This window comes from Leuciscus leuciscus (assembly GCF_965113295.1).
Source record: "Leuciscus leuciscus genome assembly, chromosome: 5".
Classification (NCBI taxonomy): Eukaryota; Metazoa; Chordata; class Actinopteri; order Cypriniformes; family Leuciscidae; genus Leuciscus; species Leuciscus leuciscus.
In genome coordinates, this window is record NC_138729.1 from 2124028 (window position 1) to 2144908 (window position 20881).

The following is a 20881-nucleotide window of genomic DNA, read 5'->3' on the forward strand; positions in this document are numbered from 1 at the left end:
GGGGAGGGCGAATACATCTGCCAGAACAGCCAGTGCATCTGTGAGTGTGCCGACGAGTTCCCACAATGCAACTGTCCCACGACTGACCTCCAGATCATGGAGAACACGCTCATCGGCATGACGGAGACCTGGGAAGCGTCTTACAGCGACTTCGAGAACTCAGGTAACACTGAGGCCATGTCCACACACTGCAGAAAAGTATATTCTGACTTAGTATTTTTGTCCAAATATCTAAATATTCTTAAATCAAAATGCATTTACTAACGAGTAAGATACCATAAGATATTAAGTCTTGTTTTCTGGGGGGGGAAAATTCAAATGAACTGAATTTTTGCCTAAAACAAGTCAAATGAAATGCCAACGGGGTGAGAAAAATAATCTTGTTTCCGTTTCACGAGTTCACACTTACATATAATTTGAAGGGTAAAGTTTAATGCGTATTTGGCGTGCTGTCCGGAGGGAGGGCTCCGAGCTCGGAGTTCGGCCCGAACCCAGAGTACTCCCCCCGTATGTAAGTGTTTAGGACTAGAAGGGTGGAGAAGGGGTGGTGGAGGGATGCTGCAAAACTGTCAATGGAATGAGGTGAGACTGCGGAGTATATATGCACCTCTTACCATTGATTGCTGAGTGCTCTCCACCTGTGTTAATTATCTGAACGTGCTCCTCCCGAACCTTGTTAATAAAACATCATTTGAATTAAGATTATTTTTCTGACCCCATTGATCCCCCCCCCAAATTAAATTATCATTGTTACAGTGTAATTATATATTTAAGTACTGAGTAATAATAATTAACTACATGTGCTTACTATAGGGTTAGGGTTTGGTTGAGGGTTAGTTGCATGTAATTATGCATAAGTTACTGTTATTACTATGGTAAGTACATGTAACATATGTAACAAGGACACTGTAAAATAAAGTGTTACCTGTATTTTTCCATCTGTATCATCTCGGTGAGCTTTTGTGAGGTTTTACACACACGCAGTAAATGTGAATTTAGTGTTTTCCGACGTTTCAATGTGGATGAGAAACTTCTGGAAAACGCCTGAATTCGACAGACGGAGAGCGTTTTTAATAGAAAACGCCGTTTTCAAATGCATCCGGATTAATGTAGACGTAGCCTGAGGATAGTTCTGCCAAAAGCCGAAGATTTCATCTCTCACTTTTCGTCGGAAATGTCCCTTCAAAACCTTAAATTGAGTGTGCTTGCAGAACGGCGACACACTGATCTGACAGCATTAGCGGGCGAGTTAGCTCGTCAGGACTGTCAGCGAGTCTGGCCTGGTGCCAGTTTTACCATGCATTGTCAAATATGACAGTTTCACCGCGCTACACATCATGACTAATAAGTAGACGTGGCGACAGCGAGCATCGAGTCAGGTGTTGTAATCATTGGCGGATCGATTCCCACACTTCCTCGGCTTCACTAATTGGGCTAAGTGACGTTTGAAGTCGTCTGCATTGATTTAGCTGGAATTAAACAGAAGACGTCTGTTTGCTCATTCAATAGAGGAGCAGCTCTCGACTCTTCTCCAGCGCTCATTATACGCCAGCTATCTTAACACTTGCCTTTTCACTCATTTCCTAATGCAAGTTACTGAGATAACATCATTTTTTTTATTTTCATCCAGTCAACAAACCCAAAAATGTAAACAAGTTAACTACATGTACAAAAAAAAAAAAATATTGCACATTATCCAGTAAAAAAAAAAAAAAAAAAAAAAAAAAAAAAAAAAAAAAAAAGGTATGCACTTATGCAAAAATATGCATTAAAAGGTTCAGAAGGGTTGGTTCACGTAATGTTTCATTGTTCATCCCATACTAATATCTATTATTATACAAATAAATATCTCTGTACATTAATGCTGAATATTTTAATGGCTTTGCAATGCATGCAACATAAAGTATACAATTAGATTAATATATTATTATATGCATGCTATTATAGCACAGGCTTTTAATGCAAAACTTTATACAATGTGTAATGGGGTCCATGCAATCTGTGGAAACACTAATATATATATATATATATATATATATATATATATATATATATATATATATATTTTTTTTTTTTTTTTTTTTTTTTTTGGTTACCACAACTAGCAATATCTGTAGAATATCATTTATCTAATACACTTTTATTCAAAAGTTTGGGGTTTGTCAGACTTTTTAATGTTTTTGGAAGAAGTATCTTCTGCTCACTACTGTATTTATTTGATAAAAAATACAGTAAAAAATACAGATTTAAAATATCTGTTTTCTATGTGAATATATAGTGAAATGCAATTTATTCCTGTGATCAAAGCTGGATTTTCAGCATCATTACTCCAGTCTTCAGTGTCACATGATCCTTCAGAAATCATTATAATATGTTGATTTGATGCTCAAAAACAGACGTTATAAAAAAAAAAAAATGAAGCCTTGCAGAAAAAAACAATCGATTTCTTATGACCTCAAACTTTCAAATGTTAATCAAATGAACATTAAAAAAAACTGTTTAAATCAAGTCAATGCAAGTGCGTAACAAACGTCTGCATATTTAAGCAAGGAAATGGTCTAGTCTCTTCAAGGTCTCTTCTTACCTTCACTTTAGGTGAGAAAGTGTACGCTTTAAATCTAATTAATCAGCTTGTTATATGTGAGCCACCTTGTGCCCAAAACTCTGCATAAGACTTGCATGCTAACTTCTTCTCTTTGAGCCAATCTGCAATAAAGCAAGCATGAATAATTCAGAGAGCCACAATGCTTTCTCTGGGAGAAGAGGCACTTCTCGCGCTTTATTGTAACAGTCAATTTCACCCCACCGCCTGGACTCGAATCACACGCCACGGGCGAAAGCGCTCCATTCCCACTCCCAAAAGATGGATTCATAGAAAGGCTGTGCAGGTTTATGAATGAATGTTATTTTCCAACCAACTGTTTCTCTAATATAGGATCTGCACTGCTGCAAATATATGCATTTACTTGCTTGATGATATGTGTCTGTATCTATACAGACTTTTTATTTTATTTATTTTTTTACTTGTTCTTGGATCACTTTGATTATTTGTAGACATTTTAATGACACATTTGTATAATAAAAAGGAAGAGTTATAGTTAACACTATCCATAAAACAAACAAAACAAGCTCTAGAATTTAATAAGTTAACACGTTTAACAGACACTTAATATTTAATGGTATTAGTTGATTGTGTTAATTGCATGTAATATATTAGACTTTCATTCAAACATTTGCAATTGGTTCGTGAAAGGTGTTTTTATGCATGTCTGAGCTGAGTTTTCACTGCATTTACACCGTCGATTCAAAGTTTCTAAAAGCTTTGTTTCTCCCATTGCTGCCATAAATCATATTTAATGTAACAACAACAACAAACAAACCTGTAAGTGTTTTACATGTGTGCACTGACACTGAATCAGCCTCTTTATGTTAAGTGTGTGCTTTGATTGCTATGAATTTCTAGGCCTTAAATATTTATAATAACTTCTGGCTATAACATTAAAGGCAGATTGCGACATATCTGGCACTACAGTATCTGTTAGATCTGTAGAAACACAATCTCAGGCTTTATTAGTCCACTAAATGGAGTAATGAACAGTATGCGAGATATGAGGAACTCAAAAGCATCAATAACATTATAACCGCATACAGTTAAAACCCCAAAATGCAGCTAGATAGTGACCTTTGGGATGTTTATGTGTTTTTAATACTATAGTTTAACCCCGTTTGAACATTTTTAGCTGTGAAAAGTCATTCATCTGGTGACGACTATTAATATAGCATTGCAGAATGGTTGTAAAAAGGGTGAAAGTGAGCGTTGTTCTGGACAAATCGCATTTAATGCCACTCACACGCCGACAGACATCTTTCACCTCGCTGATCAAATATTTCTGAACTAAAAAAACATAAAGCAGAAATAGGTTACTCCCCAAGGTGACTGCTCAATATCCACCTTATGAGCACGCTAGCTTATATATTATTAACCGTTAATAAAAGGTCCAAATAAAACCAGACACTGCGATATATTTATATGGAGCAGAGGACGCTCAGATTGAGTCTGTGAACCTCAAGGTCGCCGCAATATTCCTCTGGACCGGCCCGAGGAGGAAGCGCTCGAGCGCCAAATGCGGCGTGAACAGATGAATCTCCTGAAATGTCAAGCTTATGAATTAGGGAAGTGATAATTGTTTGAACGTGTTAATAATGTCCTACTTTAATGCCAATAAGTTCTTAAATCATCATCACCTAACCCATTATTTTGAGGTGTGACTGACTATGATCGTCTTCATTTTTCAGCTGGCTTGGGCGTGAGTCGTCATTCACAAGTTACATTCACAATTCCAGTCATTATAGGGGCGAAAATTAGGATGCGTCTGGGATTTTTTTTTTTTTTTTTTTTTTTTTTGTGAAATTGCTACACATTAGTTGAGAAATACACTCCAAAAGACCCAGAGGCACATGGAAACTCTTGAAACTTATGTTTAAATGCTAGTACAGTTTATAAAGATGTCAGAAATATCTTACAAGAACAGCTGAGATTTATTTGGACTTAATCAGAGTCACTTCAGGTGAAGACTCATTTTTGTGCTACTCATTTTAATTCATTCTGAACACAGCCACTTACGCAGTTATGAAAGGGTGGACACTTTTGCCGTTGGGTTATTTTGAAATGTTATTTTTGAAATAAATTGTACATTTTACATTTAGGACACAAAAGTTCTGATTTGATTTATCTTTGTTTCATTTTTTCACAAAAGAAATCACAAAAATCAGCTGTTCTAAGTACAGTACAGTAAGAAAATCATTACTGCTGTATAAGTACAGTACAGTAAGAAAATCATTACTGCTGTATATATACAGTATAAAAGAATAGCTAGGAACACAAAAACAACACTTTTTGCACACTCTCACAGCGGAGAGGCTAAGGGTCAGTGGATACAGAATTAAGTGTTGAGACACAATCCACAATGAGAGAAATCAAAACTTTAAATATGGCGAGCCAATCATCTGTTTACTATAGACACTCACATTAGACCAAACAGTTGATGGACCCCATTGACTTTCATAGTATTTTTTTATTTTTTTTTCTACTATGGAAGTCAATGGGGTCCATGACCGTCCATCAACTGTTTGGTTACAGACATTCTTCAAAATATCTTCTTTTGTGTTCAGCAGAATAATTCAGACAGGTTTGAAACAACTTGAGGGTGAATAAATGATGGCAGAATTTTCATTTTGAAGTGAACTATTCCTTTTAAGGAGCACAACTGATTATACCATTATTTCTGTCTCCTCCTATTCAAGGAGACGGAGCTGTAATTGCATCACTAGAAATAATGTTCTGCCTGGGAACAATGTGGATATTTAGGGCTTAGCACAGACATGTGTGGATGTGGGACCATCCTTTGATGAAATAATAGAATATGTGTCAGGGTTGGCTTGGAGGGTTGAGGCGAGGACTGAAAATGGTCTTTATTAAATCCCAAAAATAAACAAAAACTACCCTGTGGGGAAGAACAGGCCGGCAGCTGGACTCGACAGGACTAGACAGGGAGCAAGTTAACACAAAGTATGTTATACAACGAACTGGCACAGGTCTGAAAACACAAGGAGAATAAATAGGGCAGCAAACAAGGCAAAAATGGAGGACAGGTGCGACAAATCAACCAACAATCAGATAACCAGAAGGTTAAAGGAAGTTCACCCAAAAAAAATAATTCTGTCATCATTTACTCTCCCTAAAGTTGTGTCAAACCTGTATGAAGTTCTTTCTTCTGCTGAACACAAAAGAAGATAGTTTGAAGAATGTCAGTAAATGATGACAGAATTAACATTTTTAAGTGAACTGTCCCTTTAAGACGATAGACAGGAGAGCACATGACGCATAGAAACAAACATGAGAGCCATGTTCTTCTCACACTAAAAACTAAAACAAGACACACACACACACACACAGCTCATGAGAACACTCATAAGCCACGCGTTCACGCAAGACATAACATGGAAACATGCTACACAAAACACACACACACGGACAGAAGAGCGAACTCGAATCCACACACTCACACGAGACAGCGCACGGAGAACGAGCACTATATGACTATAAGGCAATTTAAAATACACATGGAAACGTTTGATATCAGAACGTTGTCAGTGTTATGCATTCAATATTTCAAAATTATTGTTACTATAACTAACAAGGTGCATATGTATCACTGTATGAAATTTTAAATTAAAAAGTATTCAGACTCTATTTTCCAAAGTACAACACTGTACATCCAGTAACATTGAGTGATCGTACAAATGCCGCACAGAAACAAACATTACAGTGTTTCATAAGGTGCACATTGTACACAGTTTTAGAAGATAGCAGACTCTTGCAACAAGCATTTTCCAAAAATAAATACTAATAAATAATAGTTGCTTTGATGTACTAATGTTTGCAAGCTCTGTTAATTACAGAGTTTTTTGGGAAAAACATTGAATGTCTTAATTCATAAAGTTTGCCAACAAATCCCTGGAGCGCTGTATTATTCTGCTTTGTTTTCAGAGTTGTTTCTCTGAATATTATGTGCTTATTACTTCTGAATGGAGGAAAACTGACCAACAACTTTCTCTGGAATAGTCAGACTTATGCTATATATATATATGAACTCTTGAACTTCTTTGTTGGAGAATAAGCTAAAATATGCACCAGGCTTAAATAGTCAAGAGTCTTGCTTCCAGGTTAATGTCTGAGTATAGAGCAGAACTGCATGATTTTATTAGTGGCTAAAATTTAATTAAAACTTCAGTTAAAACATTAAGCGGTTTACTAAAATGATTCAGGTTTTAAGCCCAACACTAGCGCTGCATATGTGTATATACAGGTGAAACTCAAAAAAAGTATAATTTTGATGATTATGGCTTAGATCTTATGAAAACCCCAAATTCAAAATCTCAGAAAATTAGAATATTACATGGAAAAAGAATATTTTAAATACAGAAATGTCGGCCCTCTGAAAAGTATAATCATGCATATGTATATAGTATAGGTGGGCATAGATTAATTTTTTTAATCTAGATTAATCTAGATTAATTTTGAAATTAATCTAGATTAATCTAGATTAAAATGGCTCATTTGAATTCTGCCGAAGGCATTCAGAATATGTGTGCTACCCAAATAATGACTATAAAAGTAAGTCTTTGAGAACGGGTTTCTCAAGCCAGGTGGCGCATTAGACCAGGGGCTCATCTCCTGTTTCCAAAATGCATCACAAACTGCTTGAGAAAGCTGTTCAACTCATAGACTGTAAAAGGTTACTACTGTACTGTTACCGTCCATAGGCAACATTAGGTAGGCCTATGTTATTATCAACTACTATAGGCTATCAATTAGGGATGGGCGATATGGCCTAAAATCTATATTGTGATATACATTGCAGCCTCTTGCGATAACGATATACAGTATATTATAATAAAACCATTTCAGAACAGATTACACAGACCCATGCTAAACAACTGCTAAATGTATTTTTTTTAAAGGGTGTATGTAGTTTTGAGAACATATATTGAGCAAAACTGTAAGTATACAACATAATTTTGCAGATAAATAAAATGTAAGTACACTAGCTGCAGAGACTTAAGTAGGTCTAATGTTTATTATGGCTTGGAGCTTATGAAACCCTAAATTTAAAATTAGAATATTGTCTAACTGATGTCTTTTCAGTTAAAAAGAAACACAACAATGATTCTTAAAATCGAGATTATGTGCTACACCACTAAGATATATTGGAATGGGAATAATACGCGCGCGCTGGTATTCAGTGATATCATGTTTCGTTTTGAATTTGAGGTGGTAGAAGTAGAACGGATTAGTCGTGTGTTAACTTACCGAACTGTTACCCCACACACTCTGTATATAGTTTGCTGCTGCTCGTCTGACGGCTTAAACCCGAACCAAGTGCAAATAATGGATGTTGCACCGATCTTTTTCACCGTCTTTCACTTTCAGCCGTGTTTACTTAAGATGACGACGAATATGCGTTGCAGCCGGGTTTACCTCGCGGCCGCGGGTAGATTGCGTCATCATAGCTTGTGTAGTATAGAGCCATCTCCCAACCCAACTTGGAGAATAGATTAACGGCGATATTTTTTTTATCGCGCGATAAGAGTCTCGCGTTAACGCAGCACGTTAACGCCGATAACGGCCCACCACTAGTATATAGTTATAAATACTAAATATATTAGTTTCACCCTTTCATTTGAATTACTGAAATACACGAACTTTCAAACGATATTTGAATTTTTCGAGTTTCACCTATATACATATTCAGTAATTCCACTTAAATGACAACTAATAGGTCATTTTCATTGTCACTTAAGTGAAATTACTGAACTTAAATATACGAGCTTGATACAAATGATCATTCTAGAAGAAAATTTCAGAGGGCACTTAGAGGCTTTTGCATCTGAACTCTTCATACATTATATATATATATATATATATATATATATATATAGAGAGAGAGAGAGAGAGAGAGAGAGAGAGAGAGAGAGAGAGAGAGAGAGATTATACCTATTAAAAAGTATATTCTTTTAATGTCTGTTCCCTCTTACTCTGGACGAATAATTTCCATCCAGTAACACCAGTAAACACAGCCGCTCTGTAGACAGTCGCTGCACTGGGCCTGAGGCGGTTTCTGGATTCAGATGTCACACTGTCGTTTTAATAGCATATCAAACACATGAAAGCAAACAAGCAGGTGCAGTTGTTAAACACCATGAGTGCATGTTTACACCATAATATTGACATCCCCAATATGACCATGCTGCATATACTGTATTTTAATGGACATCACCCAACCTTGACTGCAGTCGAACACACACGTTTCCCCTGTATGTGCCGCCGGCTATAGGCATGTTCACGCGGACTGTGTGTCTGACTGCCTTACGTCTGTCATATGACTCCTGCACCACAGCACACATCTGTGTTTAAAGCAGGGGTGTCCAGTCCTATAGGGTTCAGGCTAAAATTAGCTAGTGAAAGTGAAAGTGAAATGTGGTAACCCATACTCAGAATTTGTCCTCTTCATTTAACCCATCCAAGTTAGTGCACACACATTAGAATAGTGAGTAGTGAACACACACACACACACACTGCAAACCATGATCCGGAGCAGTGGGCAGTGGGGATGTGCATCTCCATAACTGAGGCCGATGTGATACGCATCTCGATGCATTGCCAACGACACGATACGTTAAATATACATATGAAGCAGCTACTGATGCGATACGATACACCACTATTACAGTGCAGTGCGATTCAATGCAATATACGATGCAAATGCAAAAAATATTGGTCACTTTCGAAATAATAAAAGTAGAGCGCATCTACTAATACTTATATATAAATGACTCATTGCAGATGGGGGAGGTTCCAGCAGCATTAAAGATTGCTGCTGTAACCCCAGTACCAAAAAAAGAAAATACTACTCTGGAGGATTTTAATAATTTTCGACCTATTTCCAACCTGCCGTTCTTGGCAAAAATACTTGAGCATGTTGTTGCCTTTTATTTACGTAACCATCTTGCAATTAATAACCTGTTTGATCCTCTTCAGTCAGGTTTTCGTAAATTCCACAGCACTGAAACGGCTTTGGTCAGAGTTACCAATGATTTGTTGATGGCTTCTGACTCTGGTGTAATTTCCATTCTCATCCTTCTTGATTTAAGAGCAGCCTTTGATACTGTTGATCATAGTCTATTACTTGCCCGCCTTGAACAAGATTTTGGTGTGTCGGGGACATCTTTGAAGTGGTTTAAATCGTATTTTACTGACTGCTCTCAGTTCGTTTCCATGGGCGGTTTCAGGTCTGAGATTAGCTCTGTTCTCACTGGGGTTCCTCAGGGCTCAGTCTTGGGCCCTCTGCTTTTTAATATTTATCTGGCACCACTTGGACAGTTGTTGCGATCGCTTGGCCTCCATTATCACTTTTATGCTGATGATACGCAGATTTATATACACTCAAAATCTGGTGAACATCTTGATGTTGATTTTCTGTCCGGCCTTGTTTCTGAGATAAAGGAATGGATGAGTAAAATTTGTTTGTGTCTGAATAGTGGTAAAACTGAAGTTATGCTTATTGGTTCCCGTCATCAAATTTCCAAAGTTGGTTCCTTATCTTTAACTATTGATGGCTCTGTCTTGGCTACTCAAGCTAAAGTGAGGAATCTTGGAGTTATTTTTGATACTAGGCTTTCATTTGATTCTTTTGTTCAGAGTACAGTTAAATCATCCTTTTTTCACCTCAGAAATATAGCTAGATTACGTCCTATGCTAAATTTCTCAGTAGCTGAAAAGCTGATGAATTCCTTTGTCATCTCTAGGATAGACTATTGTAACGCCCTTCTAGCCGGAGTCTCTAAATCCACACTTAACAAACTACAATATGTACAAAACTCGGCCGCCAGGATATTGACTGGGTCTAGGGTATGCAATCACATCACTCCAGTTTTGGAGTCCTTACACTGGCTCCCAGTCCGATTCAGAGTAGATTTTAAAATTATGATGCTGACATATAAAACATTGCATGGCTTAGCTCCTTATTATTTATCTGAGTTGTTAACTTCCTATACCCCAACTCGGAGACTGCGTTCTTCACAATCCAACTTGTTGGTTATTCCTCATACACGCTTATGATCTACAGTATGGGTGACAGGGCCTTTTCTTCATATGCTCCTGTCCTTTGGAATTCACTGCCTATTGATCTTAGGGAAGCCCAGAGCTACGATATTTTTAAAGGTAGACTTAAGACTTATTTTTTTTAATTAGCATTTGATTGTTGATGTTACTTTTATTGCTTGAGCTTTGTATTGCTTGTTTGTGTACAGCGCTTTGAGAAGTTGCTTTTAAAGGCGCTTTATAAAATAAAGTTTATTATTATTATTATACTTATATATAAATAAATCGTTTTTTACCGTTTAGAAACGATGCACCCCGATACAAATGCCAATTTGTATCCGATGCACACTTTTTTAAATCGATGCATCGCATTGTTAACTTTAATGCCGATGCACCGTTGCGAATCGGTGAACCTCACCATCCCAAGTGGCAGAGCCATTATGCTGATACGCCTGGGGAGCGATTAAGGGTCCTGGGCCTTCCCCAAGGGCACCTCAGTCGTTTACTGGAATCCAACCAGCAACCTTTGGGTTACCAGTCGGCCATGACTGCCCCTATACAAATGTTACCTCATGTTGCATTTGCCTCTCCTTTTCCCCTAGAAAAACTGGGATCAGGAGAGCAAGTGCTCGCCGCCTCGTTCCCTCAGGGTCCACAGAGAAAACCTCCTTCAGTGATGATGTTCTCAGCTTGATGTGCAGAAAAGAGACTTGATTAGGAGATTCTGCGGTCTAGATCTTGCGATGAGGAACTATCTCCTCTGTTGTATGAAGCACAGGAGATCTCGCAGATCTGTTCTGCACTTGGGCATAAACTCTATCTGACTCTATTTACTCCAATAATACACTTTCCTGGTCATGGTTCAGTGGAGGATTTTGTTAAAGTTAAATGCATTTTAAAGATAAATGCATGAATCTGGTGAACTCTGAGAGTTCGGAATTAAGAGCTCCATTAAAAAGTCTGTTCCTGGCCTTTTAACCCCTTTCCCCACACATCCCATTTTGGCAAGTGGGGAAATACATACCCAAAATAAAAAGGTTTCTGCTCATACTGTAAGTCAAATCTGAGGATGCTATCTCTAAAACTATGAAGTTTATGAAATATTTTCTAAGACCATGTTGTGTGTTTTTAGAGAAGGCTAATAAAAGACTAATATAAGATTGTATTGCCCTTTAATCTTGCAGTCTTAGATGTCTGGTGTGGTGAACTTCCTCATTCATGTTTCTATTGTTCTCACTTGTCAAACCTTTCACACATCTGCCGGTGGGTTGTTAAAAAATTAAACCAAAACCATAATCTTTAATATGATGAAATAACTTGCTCAGGCTTTAATTTTTAACTGTCGTTACCCTGTCCACACAGGAAAGTGGTTAATGTTATTAATGTTAACTAGTCAAATGGCTGTTTAGTCATTGTTTTTGGGCTACTGTTGTAGGTAAGGCAGCCTTTCTAAGCTATTAACTCATTGAATATCCTATATCACTTGGAAATGTACACATTACGCGAGTAAAATGCATGCTGAATGGTGATGACTTTAAAAGACACTGAAAGATTTGAAAAATAGGACATGGAAATTGTTCGGGATTCTGAAGGCTCTCTATGAGTATCAACAGTGTTTGTGGTTAAAATCAATCCTTATCCGTAAAAGTCAATATTTTTCTCCATCTCCCACAAAGTATCATTATGTGGTTTATGTGGATATGCTTTTGTCTTCCATTATATGAGCGCCTGTCTCTCTCTGTCCTCCTCTCCTAGATGAGTTTAAGTCTTTCCTGAAACGGTTGCCCGCGACCCACTTCCTCCCCGTGAGCAGTGTGCACCTGCTGTGGGGCAGCGACTGGGACCTCCAGAACCGCTATCGGCTCCTGCAGAGCTCTCTAGAGGCCCAGAGAGTGAAGATCCAGCGCACGGCCCGCAAACTCTTCGGTCTGAGCATCCGCTGCCACCACAACCCCAACCACCAGATGCCCAGAGAGAGGTGAGAGACCTGATGTTCCCTTACTGAAGAATACAGCAGGAAAACAGCCTCATAGTCCAGCAACTGCTCACATTAGAGCTAGCAAACATTTCCCCATTCATTTTCTCCATTGGGATTTCAGCAGATTAATGAACTAAACCAACCAGCTCCCAATCACAAAATTACAGGAGTTGATTCCTAGATAAAAGGTACATGCACTTTTTCCCTTAATGAAGAATCCCAGCTGGGGCAGTCGTTGCCTAATGGTTTGAGAGTCGACACATGCAATGAATGCATACAAAAAATATTCAGGATAATGCAGAAAGAGTGATTCTGGACTGTAGTGTCAAAGGGCCCTATCTTGCACCCAGCACAATTGACTCTGTACACGACGCATGTATCATTCCTATTTTGCACCCGACACACAGCAGACTTTTCCCTCCACAGACGCACGTCGGTAAATTAGGGAATGAACTTGCGCTCCCGGGGGCGGTTCAGTGAAAAGAGGAGGCGTGTTCCGGCACAAACGTTCCCTGGTGCTATTTTGCAGTTTCAGAAAACAATTCCACCACAGACCAGAAGAAACCAAGTCTAAAGTCAGTGGCGCGTTATTCAGATGCTATTTTAAGGGCGCATGCTTGGCCATAATGTAGCGTGTGCACAACGCACATACACTCTGCTTCTCTCATCTACACAGAAGCAGCAGTTCTCATTTTTAGAAAACCATACATAATTACAAGGAAAATATTCCACATGAGGGAAATCATTGTGTTGTCCATGAAGATGTGAAAAAAATAGGCATAAATCTAGCTTACACATTTACCCAAATTATCATACGCCTGTTTAACCGAAGCTAATTTGGGTGTGTTTCTCCATCCCCAATGTCACTTCTCGGTGTTTTACGGCCCTCTCCTCGGCTGTGAACCGCTCCTGGCGTGCGTCTGGCAAATCCACCGTTATAATAGCAATCCGCCATGGAACAAGCGCGCCTGCTCTTAAAGGGAATGTGTGATGACGCTCTGATTGGTTTATTTCACGTTACGCCCAAACCACACCTATGAGTAATGAAGCTACGGCTTCCACTTCCTAAAAAGTGACCAACACATTTTAGATCCGCCAACAAAGTTACTTGCGTTTCGCGTTTGATACTTGCGTTCAGATCGTTAAAATAGGGCCCTAAATGTGTCATGCAAAGAAAAGAGATTCATTCAAACTATAGTTTTACAGAGCCAGATCTATAGTCTCAAATATACACTATAATCAAACTATCTTAACAGTGTAATTGTAATGGCCTCATCTGTCGACATGATGCTGGTGCAAACATCTCTGTGATCAGATGCTTTCTGAACATAACTTTGATTCATTTTTTTATGTGTTTTTGCCAGAACGTTCCCTGTTAGCTGTGGTACAGTTGATATGGATAAATAAAAGTGCTGTTTCATGACTGTACTGAAATTAAAGAGTGCAGTGTCAAAAGTATTGCCTTGAATGTAGACAAATAAAGTAACCTGTTCATCAACTGGACTTATTATATGCACACTATTAAATGCACATAAAATAAACTACAAACATGTTTATATGGTTAAGCAGTGCGAGAGCATCAGCTGTCACTAATGTGGAAGTGGCTCACCCACGCTCCAATGGCGGCTTTGACAAGGTCTGTGCTGAAGCGTTATCAAAGCCGAGCAGAGCACAGTCTGAGCTCTGTAGGGCTCACATCAAGCGCGTTTGATGGCAAGAGCACAGAGAGAGAGTGTGTGTGTGTGTGTGTGTGTGTGTGTGTGTGTGTGTGTGTGTGTGTGTGTGTGTGTGTGTGTGTGTGTGAGAGAGAGAACGACAGATAGAGAGGAATACAGAATGGGATTGACTATTTTAATTCCAGGTAAGTTGTTATCAGTACAGTGTAGTGTGCCAATAGACAAAATTCCCTGTGATTTTCGGGGCTAATTCGTTAAACACTGGACTTCAAAGTAGAGTGTTGTTCTGCTGGAAGTGAGAGAGTCTATTTCTGTGTATGTGCAAAACTACATTCATACTTCAAAGTCAGAGCAGCTAGTTTAGCTAACTGATAACAGTGCACCAAATTAGCATCCTATTTTAATAAACTAAGCAGCAGGGTAACAATTCGTCACGGTAAACAATCTCTGGGGGAACGCATAGAGTTTGAATGCAATCCTCATGGTTATACACCTCGTCTTAAATTAACTCTTTAAATAGAATCATACTTTACTCAAGCATGCATGCAATTCCGTTGAACATGCTTATGCAATTACTGTGGCGGTAACAAATCTTAGTACTCAAATATCCTTAAAAATGTCTGTACCATTAACCTAGGGGGTTGTTCTTCTGCCACAGTCTTCTGAGCGCACAAAATGGCATTTCGCACATGCATGAACTGAGTTTTGCAGATAAATGTTCGTCTCACAAATCAGAAAGTATTTCGAGCAAACGAAAACTAATTTTGCATTAAAAATAAGTTTGCAATTGTGGCAGAGAAATAACCCCACATTAACCCAGATGTGTTGTGGTCCATAAGTGCTTTTGAAATGCTGCTCCATTAAACCTTTACATCATGCATCTTTTCCATGTTAATCCGAGTTTTGGTCCTAATCAGCCACAATGGCGATACGCAGCAAACGACAGTGGATTATATTTGAGAAACGGTTTCTATTTATGTGACGTCGTGGCTGAAACAACAACATGCAAAGTATGACAATGATAATCTCAGGTACTGATTATGTGCTTTATTTAATGTTAAAATAATTTAATTTGAGTTTGAATATCATTAATAGCCGTACTGAAAATGACAATAGAAGATTCACCTCAGATCTTGAAAATAAGTGAAAGGAAACAAGAAGGTTCAAACTGGGAACAACCATGTGTATACCATGATTTCTGTCAGTCTGTATCCATTTTTAATAGTGATAAAACAGTGTCTTTATTATTATTATTATTATTTTATGTGAGTACATGGCTTGCAGACAGACTCCGCCCACACGCTCTTCTGATTGGGTGTGATTTTTGATTGATTGATTGATGACATGAACGGATGATGAGTGTCTAATGTTTCAACTGATCTTGGGTCAGTTTTATAATATAATGTAGGTTCATTTTTAATTAATTCAATTTATTTAATACTTGAAAAAGGAAAATTATACTTAATTGCCTCTACTTGGCCTAGTTTGTCAAGCCTGCACAAAAATTTGACTACAAATGAATAAACAAATTTAACAAAAAAAAAATCATATTTCATGGTATTTATACGTATAGCTCCCCAAGTCATGCTGATAATGCAACACGTACTTTGTATCGTAAATTGCCTTTTTGAATAGAAATCATAAAATCGACAGAACCATTTGTGTTCATTAAGTCCTGCCCTACATTTCCCCCAGTGACAATCTAGTGTCTCTCATTAAAGAAGGGTTTCTGAACCATGTTTCATTCTGTTCAGATCATCACAGACTTTCAGCTGCAAGTATACAGTAACTTGTTAAGCATGTGAAAAGTTTGCATCTGTAAGCGTAGGCTGAAAACTTGTTGAGGCGGTTGTTACTGTTACTGCTGCCAACCATTGGTTTCGTGAAAGACACGCCATTACATCCCATATGACAACCCAAGAAACATAATGTGAAACCTATGACTGAACACAGACAATTGATGCATACAGATATCAAGAGTTAGAGCGACTCAAATGCACATGTCCAATTTGGTGTATTACCTATACTAATCATAATACACATATTTTCCACCAAGAAACATACTTCATTAGCAACTCTATGCATTGTAACTGTATATTCTCAGATCGATGTAGAATTCACTAATACAGCGTTCATTGAATTATGTTTATTTTAAACTCGTTCTAAGCATCTGAGCTCAGATCAGCCCTATAATGGCATATATTCCCGAGATGTTGCTGTGCTGTCACTCAACATGTCGACTCTTGTCTCCACTGACCTGCTCTTTGGCCTGAAGGCCCTGATGAAGAAAGATGGCTGCTCGCTTGAGGAAGAGATTCTCGTTGCTCATTATTAGCAGAAAACTGCCTCCATCCGCCCCATAGACTCCAGAGACAGAAGTTAACTAACTCAATTCTGCAGACATTCCTCCAGTTTGATGGCACACCAATTATCTAGAGGAAGAAAAAAAACACTTGGCTCCAAACTTTGGTTACTTGTGATTACTGCCAAGTTTTCCCAGAAAGTTCCTACTTACAAGTTCTGAAGTCATTATTATGATACTTAATGTGCTTTTTGGGCTTTAATGGGCTTTTTAGTGCCACTGCGAGAGAGAAAAGAAGAGCAGCTAAAAAAAATGCTTTAAGAACGTTTTGATTATGTTGCCATTAAGTTAGGCTATAAAAACGTTATTTTGTAATGTTCTCTGGATGCTCACAATGTAAACCATGTTTTTAAAAGTTTTTTTTTTCTTTTTCTTTTTTTGTAAGAGGAACATTCCATTTCCTCATTCTTCAAACATTATGGGAATGTTACTTTTGAAAGTTCTCTGAACATTCTGAAACAAGTCGTAACATTTAAAAAACGTTAGACGAACATCCAACTGAAAAGTTTCAGAGAAATTTTTTTTTTATTTTTTTTTTATAACGTTTTGAGAACATTATTAATAAAGACCAGATGATTTTAATGTCTATTAACGTTTGTGGAGGAATGTTTGTTCATAACTTTTTGACAGAATGTTAGAAAAAATAATATTCGTTCTTAGCTTGGTGTTTTAGAATGTATTTGATTTGATATTCTTTATATGTTGTCACAAAGAATGATGTGAATTGTAGTTTTGTTCCTGCAACACACACACACACACACACACACACACACGCACACACGCACACGCACACGCACACGCACACGCACACGCACACGCACACGCACACATACACACGCACACACACACACACACACACACACACACACACACACACACACACAAATGAAATAACCGAACACATTAAATTGAATTGACAAAATAGAAAAAGCCAATAGCTCAAATAAAATGCATTTCTTTCCGTCTGGTAATTACGTTCATGTGTGCTCGTCTGGTAAATGCGATCGCTCTGACATGGTTTGAGAGCGGCATATGTTTCCCCTCTATGATAAGTAGATTACACTGCTGGTTCTATTTTAAGGGCAGATCTTCCGTATATACTGTGATAGATTAGTGAGATATTCCCCCTCGCCCGTTCTTGATGCAATAGTGCCGACGCACAAGGTCTGTCTGAGGAACCACAGCTCAGCTTTAACCTCGACTTTCTCAATTATTGGCCTTTTGCAAATCGTGCAGTTTCTACTTTTAGGGAAGCATCTCAAAGTCAGCTGGTGTTTATTCCTGGCAGAAGAAAAAAAAGCTGATGCAAGTTTTACATTAATATATTTTGGCTTTATTGTTGCTCCTTCCTGAGTAGAGTCCAAGATCAGGTAACCTTAAAAATGTACCGTTGGCTAAAATTCCCAATAAGAGATCTTTTAAGGCCATTTCCACTCGTGATTCGATTGATTAGTCCAAATCCAAGTTTGATATCTTCCTTCCTCATGCTCTTATGTTTCTCTCATAAATCATACATTTGGGTTGGAAACACAGTCTGTCAAACAGTACGACTGCAGGTAACAACTCCAGAGTGGACGATGCCCTTTTCACTCTGTTATTGAACTATTTGTCCACTTGGATTTATCACCAGAGCTTTACACTCACAGAACAGCACTTGCAGTTTTAAATGCGTCACAAGAGGCAAAAATAATGTGAGCTGTGATCCGACGGCAGTTTATTTGGAGACAAGCAGCTATGAGCAATATTCTATAAAAAGTGTCACAGAGAGCATGAAAATGTGCAAATTATACATTGTTAATCACGGTGGATTGCTTTCATACCAATGGCAGACCTTACTGGAGTTCACATGAACCAAGAAATTAGACAAATGTAAGAGAGCAAAAAGAACGTTGTGGGTGCAATGAAAATGTATCAAGTAATTCGTTTTTCCATAAAAAAATATAAAATGAGACATTTACTGTATAATCAATATGGTTTAAAATACAAAACAAGGTACACTACATTTTAAATGGTGAAATAAAAGCCAAATACAGTTTTTAGTGTTATCAAAATGCCAATAATGACATAATGCATAATGAATAATGCATAATGCAAGACTTTTAGTTATAAACAAGCCAAAAAAAAAAAAAAAAAAAAATATATATATATATATATACACTGGGACTCTTATTTTGAAATGTCAATATTACTCCTTCAAACAGATGAGGGAGATAAAACATGCACTCTACAGCATTACAACACTGTTACAGTTCATCAAGAGTAGATCATAAGCAATCTATCGACATACATGCATTCATTGATTGCAAACTGCTCTGAGTGGGTGATAATGCACTGTGGTTTTACTTTGAATTTATTTACATTAATTTAATTAAACCATAGCCTTTTTATGTTTAATAATCACATTAGGCTGAATGGCGATTCCTGTTTTCCGGCTCCAAATGTGACACTTCTTTAAATGATGATTGAGACTCATGTTATAGGCTACCATTTAAGATATTTAAGATTGAATGATCTTAAATTTAAATAAACGTACAAATATGGAAGATAAAAAAAGACTCAATGAACTGATATGGGGTGTGTTTCCCTAAAGCATTGTTAGCCAACTATAGTCGCAAGTTCCATCATTATCAGCAGTTCAACGAGTCGGTGTTTCCCAAAACCATCGTTCCAACGAACATTCACAAACAGCATCGCAGAGTTGTGTGTGTGTATCGACAGATCTCGACCTGTGGTTAGAAGCAGAGTTTCTTGTTTGAATGACACATGGACTCAATAAATCCTTATCTTGAGTCAAATAAGCAAGCTGACATTACGTCTTTTAGTTTATCAAGAGATTTAAAGCATCGTTTTTGAAGAGTGCGCATGTGTGAACGAGCTCTAGTACGTAAGAATGATGATTTAATCTGGAAATAAAGCAAAATAACTGAGAAAAATGAGAAATAGTCTTCAGATGTCATGTCCGTAATGTATAGCAAAACATCTAGCGTTAATTCGATCTCAAACAGATTCATTAAAAGTAGTTATCACTCCACCACCTGCGTGACATCATTAACCAGCGTGGTCGAACGACCACTTTACGACAATACGGTTTCGGGAAACAGTGGTGTAAGGGTGGACTCCTGCAGTGGATCAGGATGCAAGACTGCCGAATGACTAAAGAAACGTTATTAGCAAGATGGTAGAAAACTGCACATTTCTTGTCTGTTCCACCCACTGCCACTTATACCAACGACGGAATTATTAATCCAGTACTGAATGTAGACTAATTGTTAAATAACAATTTAACAGTGATAATAATGTAGCTATCATTAGCCTAAAGTTAGCTAAAACTTCAGCCGGTAGGGTTGGGAAATAGCCAATTGCCAAATAAATCTGAATTTTTGGGCTAAATGACGATGTATGGTATAATCGGAGTATTTAATTATTTTTCTATTTGAATAAAAAAATAAAAAAAATGCATTTTTTTATTTTTATATTTAATATCCTGATCAATATTGTCCTACAATGATGTTCATATTGAAGGTTATAAAAACAAACATAGTGTAACCTTGCTGTCTATCTGCAGTCTATCCAAAAAAGGGGTCAAATCACATTACATTCTAACATTGCAACATTACAATCTAAAAACAAAATAATGCTTTTTAAATAAGTAGTTAAATTGACTAAACTTAAAAAAAACAAATAAAAACAAAGCTAATATCATAAAAATACACATGTCCAACAACAACAACAAATATTTTAGCTAAATATATTTATAATTTAGTGCTAATGTATATTTTAGTCAGAATAATTGCGCTCCTCTTCTATTGCGCTCCGTCTGTTCGGCGCTCATGCACGCGCCAGCGCTCGTTCACGGAAGTTTAGCTTGCAGAAAGCTCGTCCACTCATGACAGCAAACTGGAAATATTGACTTTCTAACATTTACAGATGGAGAATATGTCCGTGAAATGTAAGTTATGCACTGAGGAAATTATTGGATGTCACTTCAGCTTATGGCTAAATATTATTAGAGGTATATTTGTTTCCACCAATCGCTGCACAAGTGAAGGTTACGTATGATGATGAAAGCACGTTAGTGCGAGCACTCCCGGAACCCATAGAGAATGCATTGCAGTGCCTGCAGTTCGAAAAAAAACAAATCTTTGAATGTAAGTCTATGGGAACACTGGGCGATTCTCGGCCATAGTGAAATCGCCCAAAAA

General features: G+C 37.6%; 1 protein-coding gene across 2 annotated transcripts in view; it reads left to right on the plus strand.

The window, feature by feature from the left end:
* Nucleotides 1-20881, plus strand: part of brinp1 (bone morphogenetic protein/retinoic acid inducible neural-specific 1) — a 192721-nt gene that overhangs the window by 164341 nt on the left and 7499 nt on the right. For both annotated transcript variants that reach the window (XM_082170507.1, XM_082170508.1), the window contains exons 6-7: nt 1-163; nt 12419-12641. The exon at nt 1-163 is cut by the window's left edge and continues 74 nt beyond it. In XM_082170507.1, the coding sequence (XP_082026633.1) occupies nt 1-163; nt 12419-12641 (386 nt within the window). The remainder of the gene's footprint in view (nt 164-12418; nt 12642-20881) is intronic.